Here is a 12,962-nt window from a genome sequence, read left to right on the forward strand (position 1 = left end):
GTCGCGCTGATGTCAGCGCCCCACCGCCTACCCCGCTGTGGGCGGGCCTAATTGGTTTGTGTGGAAGCCAATAGGAGCACGTGTTGTTGGGTGGTGAAGCGTGGGAGCGAAGCCGGGCGCGCGGGGGCGCTGTGTCCGGTTGTGTCTGCGCGCCGCCGCCATGAGCTCCATCGGTACCGGGGTGAGTGCGGCTGATTCGCTCGGCGTGCGCGGACGGCAGCGCGGCCATCCGGCTCGGTCCGGCGCCGGCAGAGGGGGCCGCTTCGTGTTGGTGGCGAGCGGGGTCCGGGCGAGCAGCCGTCTGCTGCGCTCGGCCCCGCCGGGCAGCGCGGCCGTCGCGGGGCTGGCGGGGCGCGGGGAGCCTCAAGCCGCGGAGGGGCCCGGGCCGGAGCCGCTGCTGAGTCACTGCGGTTCGTTAGGCGGGGGAAACCAAAGGTGGGGGCGGGGCTGCTGGCTCGGGGGTGAGTGGAGTCCGGACTGGGCCCCTGGGTAGGGGGTTTATACCGTCAGCGGCCCGGTCCGGGCGGTGGGAGGGTGAAGCCGGCCCGGAAGGGTCTGCCGCCGCTAGAGCAGTTCTCGGGGCTGAGCCTGTGCTGCGGGCGGGGGGCGGCCGCGGAGGGGCCGGTTTTACGGCACGGGGTCCCCGTGGGCTGGTGGAGTCCTGACGAAGCCGCCTTGGTGGCCCTCGGGCCGGCTGTTGGCTGCTACCTGCGGGCGCCGCAGCGTCCTGCCGCTACCCAGCGCTGTTGTGGGTGGCTGTGGCGTGTGTGAAGCGGGCTGCGTGTTGCAGTTCGGCGGCGGGTCCTTCAGCTCCTTCTCGGAGCCTCCTGCATTCTCTGGCCTTTGGTCCCGACCCATAGCTCTGTCCTCGCACAGGTCTTGGCCGGGGAGTGAGCCAGCCTCCTGTGCATAAGAGACTTTTCAACATTTCAAATATATTCCTGTTAACAAGCATCTACGACTTCAAAAATTACAAGATATATTCACAGGCACACAGAAAGTTTCCTTAGGTTTCAAGTACTGTTTAATTTATGATGATTTCAGGCCTGTGCAACGTCTGCATTAGTGGGGTTTGAGGCGTGGGTATATCCAGCATTGATGGAGTGACTTGTAGTGAGTGTTTACTCGGTGTTCATACGTCTAATGTAAGGGGGCAGTCTGCTTCCGGTGCTTCATAGCCATTGTCATGCAGGTGACATTGCGTTTTTTAGCAAATAGACTTATGAAAATACTGGGATATAATGTGTTTGGTTTTTTTTCTGAAGTGTGTTTTCTTCTTCAGTATGACCTGTCAGCTTCCACGTTTTCTCCAGATGGCAGAGTGTTTCAAGTTGAATATGCTATGAAAGCTGTGGAGAATAGTAGGTAAGATACAAATATCTGCCTCTCTCTCTGTTTGCTGGCCTTACTTAAAGTGGAGCCACTGGACTAGACAATGACATTGCAGATAAAATTATGTGGCTAGAATTAGTTCTGAACAACTGTGTCCCTGGGTTCATTTCAGAGTCTTCAGATTAAGTGTAAAATTAGTATAATCGCTTTTGCTTGCTAGAAATCAGTTTTTATACTTGCTAGGAATCACTTTTCCTTTGTAGAAACGGGTATGTTGGGGAGAATGTGCAGGAGGGCAGTAAACTTATGTATGCTAAAGGCAATGAAAAATGTATGCTTAGGGGCAAAATCTGACTGCAGGTCTTATTATTGTCAGTAAGGTGTTTAGCTGATACAGCAGTTTGTTTTTTTTTGATCCATAAAAACCATTCTATGGATGTGAATTGCACTGAAAAACTAACATGCTCAGGGCTTCGTAAACTTAGAACAAGTTTATATGTATTCCTCAAGAAACAGGACATCTTCGCCTCTCTGTGAGTCTCTCTTTTCCCTCAAGTATATGCAAAGGAATGCCATAAAGTGAAAATTCCAGCTAAGCTGTGGTGGCAGTGAAATGAGCAATCAGGAAAGCATGGGCTAGATCCATCCAGGTGTCTGGTTGTAGCCACATAAGGGTTGGTGAAGTATTTCTTGTATGCCATGGTGTAATTTATGCCCAGTGATGCACTTCTTGAGAGTTAGAGTTGACACATCTTGTAGATACAGTGAATTTACTAAAAGGAGAGGTTAAACAGCCTGTGGTTTTCATACCAGTATCATTCAGATCAGTGATGGGGCAGCAGCTATGCAGTCATGCCAAACAATGCCACCACCACATATAGTTCAAAACTATTTGTATAGGGACTTCTGGCAGCCCCTCCTTCTTTGTTTTAGAAAATGTTTGTAGGTTTAGTGAGCTTTAGCCCCCCCCCCCCCCCCCGCTTGTATTTTGTTAATTCTCTGTTATATATTCCTCACCACAGTTCTGTGTGAGAAACTTAGATTTATCTTTGTCTTTCAGCACAGCAATTGGGATAAGATGCAAAGATGGTGTTGTCTTTGGAGTAGAAAAACTAGTTCTGTCCAAGCTTTATGAAGAGGGTTCCAATAAACGTCTGTTTAATGTCGATCGACATGTTGGTATGGTAAGGTGCTATTTAATTTTAGTTTTTCATCAGTTGAAAGGGACCATCCTCAAAAGTAGAAATCTGTGGAGTATCAGTAAATAGATTAAGAAAGTAATGTTTCTGTGTACAGTGTAAAAAATGCCAGTGGACTTATTTACAATTTTCTGTAATTTATTCTTGATTGCATATATGTATAAAATCCAAATTTAAAATGGAAGATGCACATATTTTGAGACTGGTTTTAATTATTTTAAAATGCTTTTCAGCATTCCAGTTGTTTAACCTTGACTGTAAATACAGACACAGGCTTTAAAGTGCTACTTTTCTATACAGCTAACAAGTTGTGTTACAGAGAGAAAACGCTGTGTATGAGATTTTCTTCTCAACAGTGTGGAAGTTGATTGAATTATTTAAAGTCTAGTGTATGGGTTGCTGGCTGATCCATAACAGTGATGTCAGGATGATACCAAGTAGTGGTTACTGTGTGACAAAAATGCCTGAAACCATCTGTTGAATATATATTACTTGAAAGAATAGTGATTGAGTTAGTATAGTTGTGTTTGTGTTAGTATAGTTATGGCAAATTGTAAGATGCTATTTAACATGAAGATAATTTTGCTTATTGATTTTACCAGAGAAAAAAAAATTGATTCTGTATTAATATTGACACGTTTTGAGCTTCTAAGTGATGGACAGTTTGAGTGAATTTACTTGTAGCACTGCATAGAGTTCGGTAAAGATGCTGGTTAAACTGCATAATTAGACTTTTGTCCATGAATTTTATTAAGTTTCTGCAAGGTCTGTTTGGCCTACCTAATGCCAATTCTCATTTCAGGCAGTAGCAGGACTTTTGGCAGATGCTCGTTCTTTGGCAGACATAGCTAGAGATGAGGCTTCTAACTTTAGATCTAACTATGGTTATGATATTCCACTTAAGGTAAGAAATTGGCTTTTTTGGCTTTCTTAGTCTTGACACAGATAATGAAATTTCATTACTTCACGTTCACTTATTTCTGAAAATAAGGGTTTCCAATGTTTTTCCCTCTTTTGCTTAGCATCTTGCAGACAGAGTGGCTATGTATGTGCATGCATACACACTATACAGCGCTGTCAGACCTTTTGGTTGTAGGTAAGTCTTTCAGACTTATGCTATTTGTAAGTATCTTTTATTTTGCAATTGCTGGAACTACTTTGGTTGTCTGATGCCTTTTTTTTTTTTTAACTTGGAGTTAGTAACCTGCCATTCATCTTGTAAACAGATTTCCTTTCCCTTTCTTTGTGCATGTAAAACCTTAATTAAAGAATACAGATTTGCATAGTAGTTTGCCAAGCTTCTGTACAGATTGCTAGTTTGTCCCTGAATTTTAAAGTTGAAAAGTTGGTACTACTAAGCCCATGACAGTGATGAAAGCAGAATTTTCTTCTGCAATCATCCTGCTTGTCCTGATGTAAAAGAGTAGGTTACAGCTACTATGCAGTTCTAATACACAGGGACTAATACACTGTGATCTGCTGTCTAGTTACAGATAGTAAAAGGTTTCTGGCAACATGCAGGTGCTTGGCTGTCATGGTAACACTAAACTGTTCAGACAAAATGCTTAATAGAAAGTAGCAGGTCAGTTGGAGTTTTGCTCCTGGAAGAATGTAGGAAACCTGAGCTGGTGTAGTCTCTGTAAGAGATAGAAGAAATGTTTCTAATTTCACTTTTCTCCTCCAGTTTTATGTTGGGGTCCTATGATAGTGATGATGGTGCGCAACTGTACATGATTGATCCATCAGGAGTTTCATATGTGAGTTTGTCAAAAATATTTCCATCTTGGCATAAGTTCCCCTTTTAAAAGTTCCTAGTTAGGAAAAATAGTAAGTTTTGTTCCAAAAGAGCTTACAATTTTTTTTTTTTCTTTTTACCTGGGCAGATCTCTGATGAATCATTGCTCAAAATGAACAGAGCTGGTTTTTGCTCATTTGCATGTCCTTATTAAACACACATTGTGTATTTCTTACAAGTACAGTCTCTGAGAAATTAGTTTTGAATCTTGCCTCTCAAATTTGTGAGTTTATTCCCCCTGGCTGTAGCTGGTAAGTCCAAGCACTGCCTCAAAAGGGCAAGTGTTGTAGTAATACCCTGTTCACCAAATACTTTGGATAAGAGAGAGCTTCAGCCAAGAGGGGCCTGCTGTTACTCAACACTGGCTGCTACACCAAAAAGTCAAATCAAAGTAGATGACTGTTGTAAATTGTTGTGAGTGCTGCCTCTGCAGCTGTGTTTTACACAGGATGATACATATTCCTACTGTTCAGTTGATATTTTTAATTTTCTTTCAATATATCCAATACCACAGCTGTTGAGGGGAATATAAGTGCTTAATTTTTACGTGCTTACACTTCAGTATATTTTCATAGTAGGCAGGAGTTATTTGTTTTGGGGTTTTCTTGATCCTGTAGAACTACCTGTTGCAACAAATTGTTTCTGTGTGGGAACTACTGAGCACCTTTCAGTCAACAGTACTTAATCTACTAATTGGGTTCTACTCAACACTTTGGGAAAGTTTACTGTGTATTAGCTTCTTGCTGTATGAGTAGGGTGGGGGCTGTCATATGCTAAGTGACAGTAAGAACTGTAGAAGGCTTAATATTTAATCAATTTTGCCTGTTTTCTTTTTTTTTTTCTATAGGGCTATTGGGGGTGTGCCATTGGTAAAGCCAGGCAAGCTGCAAAAACAGAGATAGAAAAACTTCAGGTATGAGGTTACAGTTTTGTTGTGCTGTTTCAAGACAGATACTCCAAGCTTATTATGTTACCTTTTTGGATGCCTAAAGCATATAAAATACAGGAGGAGCAGATGGAATATTTCCTTGTATGCTGTAGGACATGGCTTAGCCTCTATAATAGCAGTATTCCTCAAGTCTCGTCCTTGGGCAGTAAGTAGGCTATAGGGAGTACACATGCTTAAATATACACTCCCATGCATGCCAGCAAGCAAAGTAATTAAGTGAATATAAAAGTTTTTTCATTCCGTATGAAAACCTTAGGGCAGCATTGTACAGGGTGGTGTATCTATTTTTTCCAAAGGTGTTAGATGATCCTTTGGTTTAAAAAAGTTACAAAAAGCTGGGAAAGTGAGTGGAACTGCAGAATGCTGAGCCACTGGGATGTTACAACTCTGAAAATGTAGTGGAAAAAATAAAATCCTTGCCAGGTCAGACAGTGTCTCCCAGCTGGCTAGTGTTGAGGTGCTGTCTTTTTTTCAACAGATCTGTCAGCTAGTTGCTGCTGACTGTAATGTACCTTTCAAAACATCTTTATATGTCTGATGAAAGACTATAGTGCTGTGAACAGTAGAAAGAGTATAAGTGTATGGTACACCATTATCGATACCAAAAAGAGCTGTTTCTGTTCAGCATTTCCAGCTTGCACAATATTATAACCTGTCAAGGGTTACAAGGAGGTTCTGTGAGTGCACAACAAGAAGTTTTGTAGCCTTCTGAAGGAGTATGCAAACAGTTGGCTGTGTAAAAGTAGTCTCTGGAGAGAAGACTATTGAAAGGTATTCATATGTGCCTTAAGCTGATTCAGAACTATGTTAGAATCCTGACAGGTTTGTGTCTTCCTCTTGTGTTTTCATGTCTGACACCCTTGGAATGGGACAAAATCCCACTCCTGATCTGACTGATGTAATTCTTATTTGATACTTATCAAATAGCATCTTATTTATAGATTTGGTCTACAAAAGTCCATCACAACTATTTCTGGAAAGGTTCAGAATTCATATGGTTGGTAAACTTTTAAAAATGGTCTGGTTATGGTGCCGTAGCATCATAGCTGAAAAATTACAGGAAACATTAGTGTTCTAGACTTGATTTATTCAGTTTTGAATCTGGTCAGATGCTGAAATAATAAATTAAAAGAAAGAAGCCTACAAGATCATCTGATCTTGATACTGGAATTTTGGCATCTGGGAAATCATAATTTGAATTTGTGTGTGTGCAGATTGGCAGAAAGATAGTGGTATGTTGGGTGAAATATAATCTACCCCCAAAAATTATTTTCTGTGCAGTGCTGGGATTTTCAAAAACCTCTTTTACTGACTGATTTCTGTACAGCTAACAAGTATGTGCATAGTTTGAATTTTACAGTAGTGCCTGCAAAATCTAGTATGTAGGGACAGTGGTGTACCATGTGGCCTAATTGCAGTGACTGACTTATGCGTTATTTACAGAATGTCTTCAGTAATGCGTATGATCTTGTCACAGCAATGTGAAGCGAGTCCATTCTTGCATGCTGGTGCTTTTTGTTAATTTAGACTGGGCGGGTTTCCAGGTCAGAATTAATTTTGATGAGATGAATTTGTCAAAACTAAAATGGGCGAAAGAAGTACAAAAGCTGTTGTGGGTGATGCTGCCTACAGCAGCCTGTCCATGTAAGCTATCTTCCTGTGGAAGAGATGACTACAGGTGAAAAGTAAGAGACAAGCAGGTAGTCAGAACTTTACATCCACTTACAGAACTGCTCTGCAGGATGTGTATCTGGGAGGGGACAGAGTGTGCCAAATCCTCATGTGTAGCTGAGGGTGCAAGCAGAAAACACTGCACTGATCACATCTGTTGCATTGTATGTGGACGTCTGGTATCTTCAGCTGTGGGAAAACTTGTGGTCCTGTGGAGACTACTTTTACAGTGCTTCTCATGCAGCCTTGATGCTATGTACAACTTTTTGACACATATGTGTGTGTGTGTGTATATATATATATATATATATATAAAATCATAGTTAACTCCTGTTAACAGTGTTTACTCTTAATTGTCTGCTAAATTAACATACCTAGGATAGGAAACGGGTAACAGCAAAAAATCGATTTACTTCTCTCCTGTAAATATTTGTGACAGTAGGAGACTTTTGGGTTTTCCTATTTGACTACTAACTTTGTATGTATTGATACATGTAGTAATTTAAATGTATGACACAAGTTATATTTGTACACAGCACCCAGTGCTGTCTGTGCTGCGGATTGAGCGTCACAAATGAAAGGGCTGGGGCAATGAGTCTCTGCTTAGGAAATTTCTTGGGATGGAACTGTGACGTCTGTCTGACCAGGCACAGGCACTTCTTCTCTGGCCAGAACATGCACAAAGGAGTGTTTTCATCTTAATTCCTTCACTGGTGTCTCAACTAGCTTCCACCCTATGGTTTTGAAAACACTCGGGAATTGGAAGAGATGGTAAACTGCATTAATGAAATACAGAACATGAATATAGAATATATTGCTACTTCATAGTCCAGAAGAGTTGACTGATAAGACATGTGACCTACAAAACAACTTTATTATGTCATGGGAATTGTCATGAGGCTTTGTTGTGATTAACTGTGAAGCTGTTGAAAGACACTGACAGAACAGTGAGAAAATGTAAGAGATGCCAATGCCTTGCTTAGGCATGCAGCTCTTTAACACTGGAACAATATTCTCCACTTGGGACGTTACTCAGAAGTCAAAAATTGCTTGCATAAGATGTTGTTAAGACCGAAAGTATTGCTATACTACCTAGAAAGGGTATGAATATTCTGTATGAAAATAGGATGCCTCCCGCATATTGTATGTATAGTTATTTTGTCAGTTAATCACAAAGCAGCAAACAAGAAGTCAGGCTTTTACAGTGCTAGGGTTATCTGTTTCCAGCTGATGAATGCTTTAAACTGGGGAAGTTTCCAAGAACATTTTTCCACAGAATCTTTCAGTTGTAAAATTCTTCACTGTAAGCATGACTTGCATATAGTAGGCTGGAAGATGCACCATAGAGAATAAATTTAGTTATAGTCTTGCCCTTTTTATCCCTACTGAATAGTAAGCTCATTAGGCATGTGGGCAGCCATGTGTAATCTGGCCTTTTGGAAATGGAAAATAGTATATTTTCTCAAGCTGTGTATTTTTTGCCTGCAGATGAAGGAAATGACCTGCCGTGATGTTGTTAAAGAGGTTGCTAAAATGTAAGTCTCCAACCTGTTTTTCCAACTCTACAGCAGTCTCTGCTGGTGAGCTTGCGATGGTTTCAAACTGAAGCTATTCCTTTTCAGTTGGATATCAGGTTTTATTTCTACTAGATGAGTGCGCACCCTGACTGTAGTATCTGCTGCTATTAATATTTATTTTTTTCTTACGAGAGGGGAAATGCTACTCAGTATTGAAAATGCTGAAGGATGTGAAAAATATACCTTTTGATCTCATCTGTTACTTAACGGTGGAACCAGTGGATTGAAGGTTAAATTGAATAGTCACTGATTTTTAAAATACATAAACCAGATGACAGATGGTGGGGGAAAACTCCTTGGTGTCCTGATTCTGAACTGAGTTGCACACTTTCTTATGTAGACTGAACAATGAACTGATGCTTCAGGTATTAAGTCATGGTTCAAAAGTAAAGCTGAGGACTTGGATCCAGCCTTCCCGTTTGCCTAAAAAAAGACTTGAGTGCTTAGGAAAGCAGCAGAGTTAAACTCCTTGTTTAAAGATGTGTCTAGGGTATAGCTGGTCTCATTTAAATGATAAAGCTTGATACCACGTGAAAAGACTGGATATACTTTATTTGCTATTTATTGGTGCAATTTAGGACAACTCTTCAGTGATACAGTTGCCTGTAGTCACACTATCTCATGAACTCTGTGTGAGGATAGTGTGCTTACAGAGGAAAAAAAGGTACCATTCAGTGACTTGTGTATTAATGAGGGAAAGAAAAGGAGAGGCTTTCTGCTTGGTAGAGCATGAATTGGCCAGTAGTAAAAGTATGGAAAATAGTCTGTGAATTAGTATCTCTTCAAACAGATGCAAGTATCATTTCAGCTATCTACAATACTTCATTTTAATGCACATATTCTGTGCTTGTCATAAATACAGTAATCTGTACCTGGAAAAATGTAATATCCAGCATTTCAGGTCTTAAAAGGAAATAGTAAACATGCTTCTATCGTTGGTGTTGCAGCATGTGGGTTTATTTGAAGTTTGTTCCTGGGATTGTCCTGGCAGCAGGTAGAAGAAAGAATTTGGGGGTTCTCTGTTATTAAAACCTGGTAAGGACCTCAATGCAGTCCTAAAGTGTCACAGATTTTCAAGTAATGAAAAGACTTCTGTTCTTTAATTCTCCTTCAGCTCAAAACTTAACAGCAGCTGTAGACATAGTTCTGGTTTTCAGCTCAAATTAAGCTCCTTAGTAGCATTTAGTATGATAGCGAGGAATTTAATAATTTTAACTCTAATACACGAACCAGTCCAAAGCAATTATTTCAAGAGCTTGTAAAGGTATGCTTTGTTGCAAAAAGCTTATAACCAGCTGAACACATAGGAAAGGCCTATAGATGATCTTGGGGCAACAGTCAATAAGCCCAGCCTAGCAGTGACAGAAAGGTGGTAGAATAACATAAGCATATAGTGGTATTTCCCTGGATGCCAGTGTTAACTTTGTTCTTTCTATTTGTTTCACAATACTTTTATCAAACTTTAATTGGAAGTACTTAGCATGGTGCTCAAGGTATCCTTCCTTCCTCTACTAGCTCTGAGCTTTCTTTGTTGTCTAGAAATAGATGGTATTTTTTGACTTACTAAGGCTTTTGGAAACAAACTAAAGGAATACAACCTTTTCAGCAAGTGAACCCACAGGTTATTGTAAGTTCTGCTAATTCTTTAGAGTCTGTGTCTCAGCTTGGGATTATTATTTGATTACATGTTCACTTGCTGAGGACTGAATACTATGATGTAGTCATAGAATGGTTATTATTTAACATTTTTATTTCTCAGGCTAAAAAGTGATTTCACTAGTCTGGATGTGTGTGGTGTAATACCACTTGCAGTTTAAATTCTGATTACTGTCCTGTCTGCCATAAGCATGGCAGTTTGTACAGAGATCTAGGCACAAGCTTTCAATCGGATGCAAGGTATTTACAGTGTAGGGATTTAGTCAGTGTAAACTGAAGTAAGATTTATAGGGGAAATACAGGGCACTCCTAGCTGTATTATAAGTAACTAGCTGAGACAGACGATGACATAGCCTTAGTTTTGCAGTATTTGAATTTCAGTGTTTGTTCTAATTAAGGTGACTTGAACATCTCAACCTGCATCTTAGCTGTAATTATTTAATCCATTGTTATACTAGCAGTGTAGGCATGGAAAATTCTCCAATGGTTTTCGTGTATGTGTGGGCAGGGGAGAAAACATGGGGAGAGCTACTTAACCATAAATGCTTCAACAGAAGAAATCTGTTAAAGGAAGGAAGTATACTTAGCCTATTGATCAGTCTGTTCTAATCTGTACTTTGTCTGTTCCTTCCAGAATCTACATAGTTCACGATGAAGTAAAGGATAAAGCTTTTGAGCTGGAACTCAGCTGGGTTGGAGAAAGTAATGCATTTCTGTAATTTCTATAAACACTGTAGAAAACTTATTACATTCTATAACTAAAACATTGCTTCTTAAATTCATCCTTTTACATCAGGGTCTTTGTGTGAATTCTGCTTAAGATGTACTCTTTTTATTGGCAGTAACCAATGGAAAACATGAAATTGTTCCAAAGGACATCAAGGAAGAAGCAGAAAAATATGCTAAGGTAAGGTTTGACTTCTCTGTTGTCTCAGTGCTTCACTTCACAAACAAGTCTAGAGTGGAGGGAGCGCACTGAAGGCTGAGCTTCCACTGTTGTGATGACTGGAAAACATATAGTTACAATTCAGCATTAGCTGATAGTTTTCTGAAGGGGCAGTAGTGAAGTTTACAGTGTAATCCAGGGATAGTTCTTACTCTCAGAAACTGTAATTCAGCAGGCTTGCACAGGTGGTATGTTTCTCCTTCAAAAGTAAATTACTAACTCTTCAACAGCAGTGTAAGTGTGTAGGAGAGGTAGTAAGCCATGCGGCCTAGAACAGTTTTTATAGATAACCAGGTGGAGAAATTTAGACTTCCAGCATTTAGCAGCTTTGATTTTGTTCTAAAAGTGATGATGGTGCTCAGTATTACCATCTGAAGGTATGAACTAGCTTGCTGAATACAAGGCTTTGGACACATTGAGAGTATTTTGAGGCTACAGCAAAATTCGTTGTTTAACAGTTGTATAATTCAGCCTGCATTAATATTTTTTTAAAACAGGAATCTTTGAAAGAGGAAGATGAATCAGACGATGACAATATGTAACAGATTGCTACTTCGTGACAAGTTCAACTTTTTTTAACTTACAAAAAGTTTGTTTATAATGTATTAAGCATGGGATCTTATTATGTACTTGTTGGAAGAAAGAGTGACCAACTTGCACTAATAAATTTTCCATTTCACTATCTCTTAGCTTTTATTTCAAAACAGTATAGGCCAACATCATCAAGAAGCAACTGTACTCTGCATCAAAACAGACATTAGGAAGGAAAGGCATTATCAAGCTTGTGTTGTTCCTTCTTGCTACAGCACTCTGAGCCAGGCTAGGTACAAAAAAACAGTCTGCATAGAAATTTGAAAAGTCTCGTGTTTATATGGTATATAAAAACTAGTACTTTGTCATTCCTTGATTAACCAATATTACAATTTGCAGTTCATTCATAGCCATAGCATGTGATGAGAACATACCTAACTAAACCAGCTGGTTATATGTTAAGGTGATGACAGCTCTGAACAGCCTATATAACAAATGAGTTCAGGAAAAGGAATTTTAATCTGAAGCATTGGGCCTAGGCTTATTTGAAGAGTAAGAGAAATTAAATACTAATTCAGTTTAAAAGAAGGCTTTTGTTAAGTTCTAAAGCTGTGAGCTCTATTAAGCAGTGTACCTGGAATTAATGTTTGAAGAACTAAATTTTCTCTCTAAACAGCTTCATTCACCTATAGTTTCTTAAATCACTTCTGAATCAGCTTTATCAATTGTTGACCTTCCCAGAAGTTAAACAAGCTTTCTTCCTTTCTTTCCCCACTTCCTACCAAAAAAGACTGTTCTAGTAACTTCAAAGTCTTGAGAGACAAGGTAACGCTGTCCCATTCACTACCTTAAAACTCAGTTAAAATTGAAGATTTATTTGTACATGCAGTTAAAATTCTAATGGTCATCTTAATATAGAAATACATCCTTTTCTAATGAATCAAACTCCTCAGCTTTAGTACTACACACTAATGATCATCAGCCCAGTTGTTTTAAAAACAAAAGTTTTTCCTTACAAGTTAATTTTTATACAGTTATTTTTCCTTTTGAGAAAATAACCTGGCCTTCTACAGTCTCCTTTTTAACGGGGTTACAAGATAGGAGTTCTACTTTCTTTTTGTGACAAGGAAAAAGTAGAGATAAATGGGTCTGTCTTGATACTTAGTGACTGTCTCAGGCTTAAGCCTTAGCTGGACTCCAGCTACCTGAACTCTTGCTTCTCCAGCCACGAGAAACGTTTGAAGGCTGCTGAAACTCTTGATCAGGCCTGCCTGAGCCAGCATTAATCATGAGCATGACCAACAGC

The 12,962-nt window shown here is 39.9% G+C and overlaps 1 protein-coding gene across 1 annotated transcript; it reads left to right on the plus strand.

The window, feature by feature from the left end:
- The first annotated feature begins 51 nt into the window (after positions 1 to 51).
- Positions 52 to 11,807, plus strand: PSMA3 (proteasome 20S subunit alpha 3). Its single transcript, XM_061462414.1, has 11 exons — positions 52 to 181; positions 1,283 to 1,365; positions 2,393 to 2,516; positions 3,334 to 3,435; positions 3,554 to 3,627; positions 4,216 to 4,288; positions 5,174 to 5,239; positions 8,435 to 8,481; positions 10,814 to 10,881; positions 11,022 to 11,086; positions 11,623 to 11,807. Exons 1-11 carry the CDS (start codon positions 161 to 163, stop codon positions 11,665 to 11,667), a joined length of 768 nt encoding a protein of 255 aa, XP_061318398.1. The 5' UTR covers positions 52 to 160; the 3' UTR covers positions 11,668 to 11,807.
- The last annotated feature ends 1,155 nt before the right edge of the window (positions 11,808 to 12,962 follow it).

This window comes from Pezoporus flaviventris, unplaced genomic scaffold, assembly GCF_033815535.1.
Source record: "Pezoporus flaviventris isolate CSIRO_AGI_PZ_B2104156 unplaced genomic scaffold, CSIRO_AGI_Pfla_v1 ptg000035l, whole genome shotgun sequence".
Taxonomy (NCBI): Eukaryota; Metazoa; Chordata; class Aves; order Psittaciformes; family Psittacidae; genus Pezoporus; species Pezoporus flaviventris.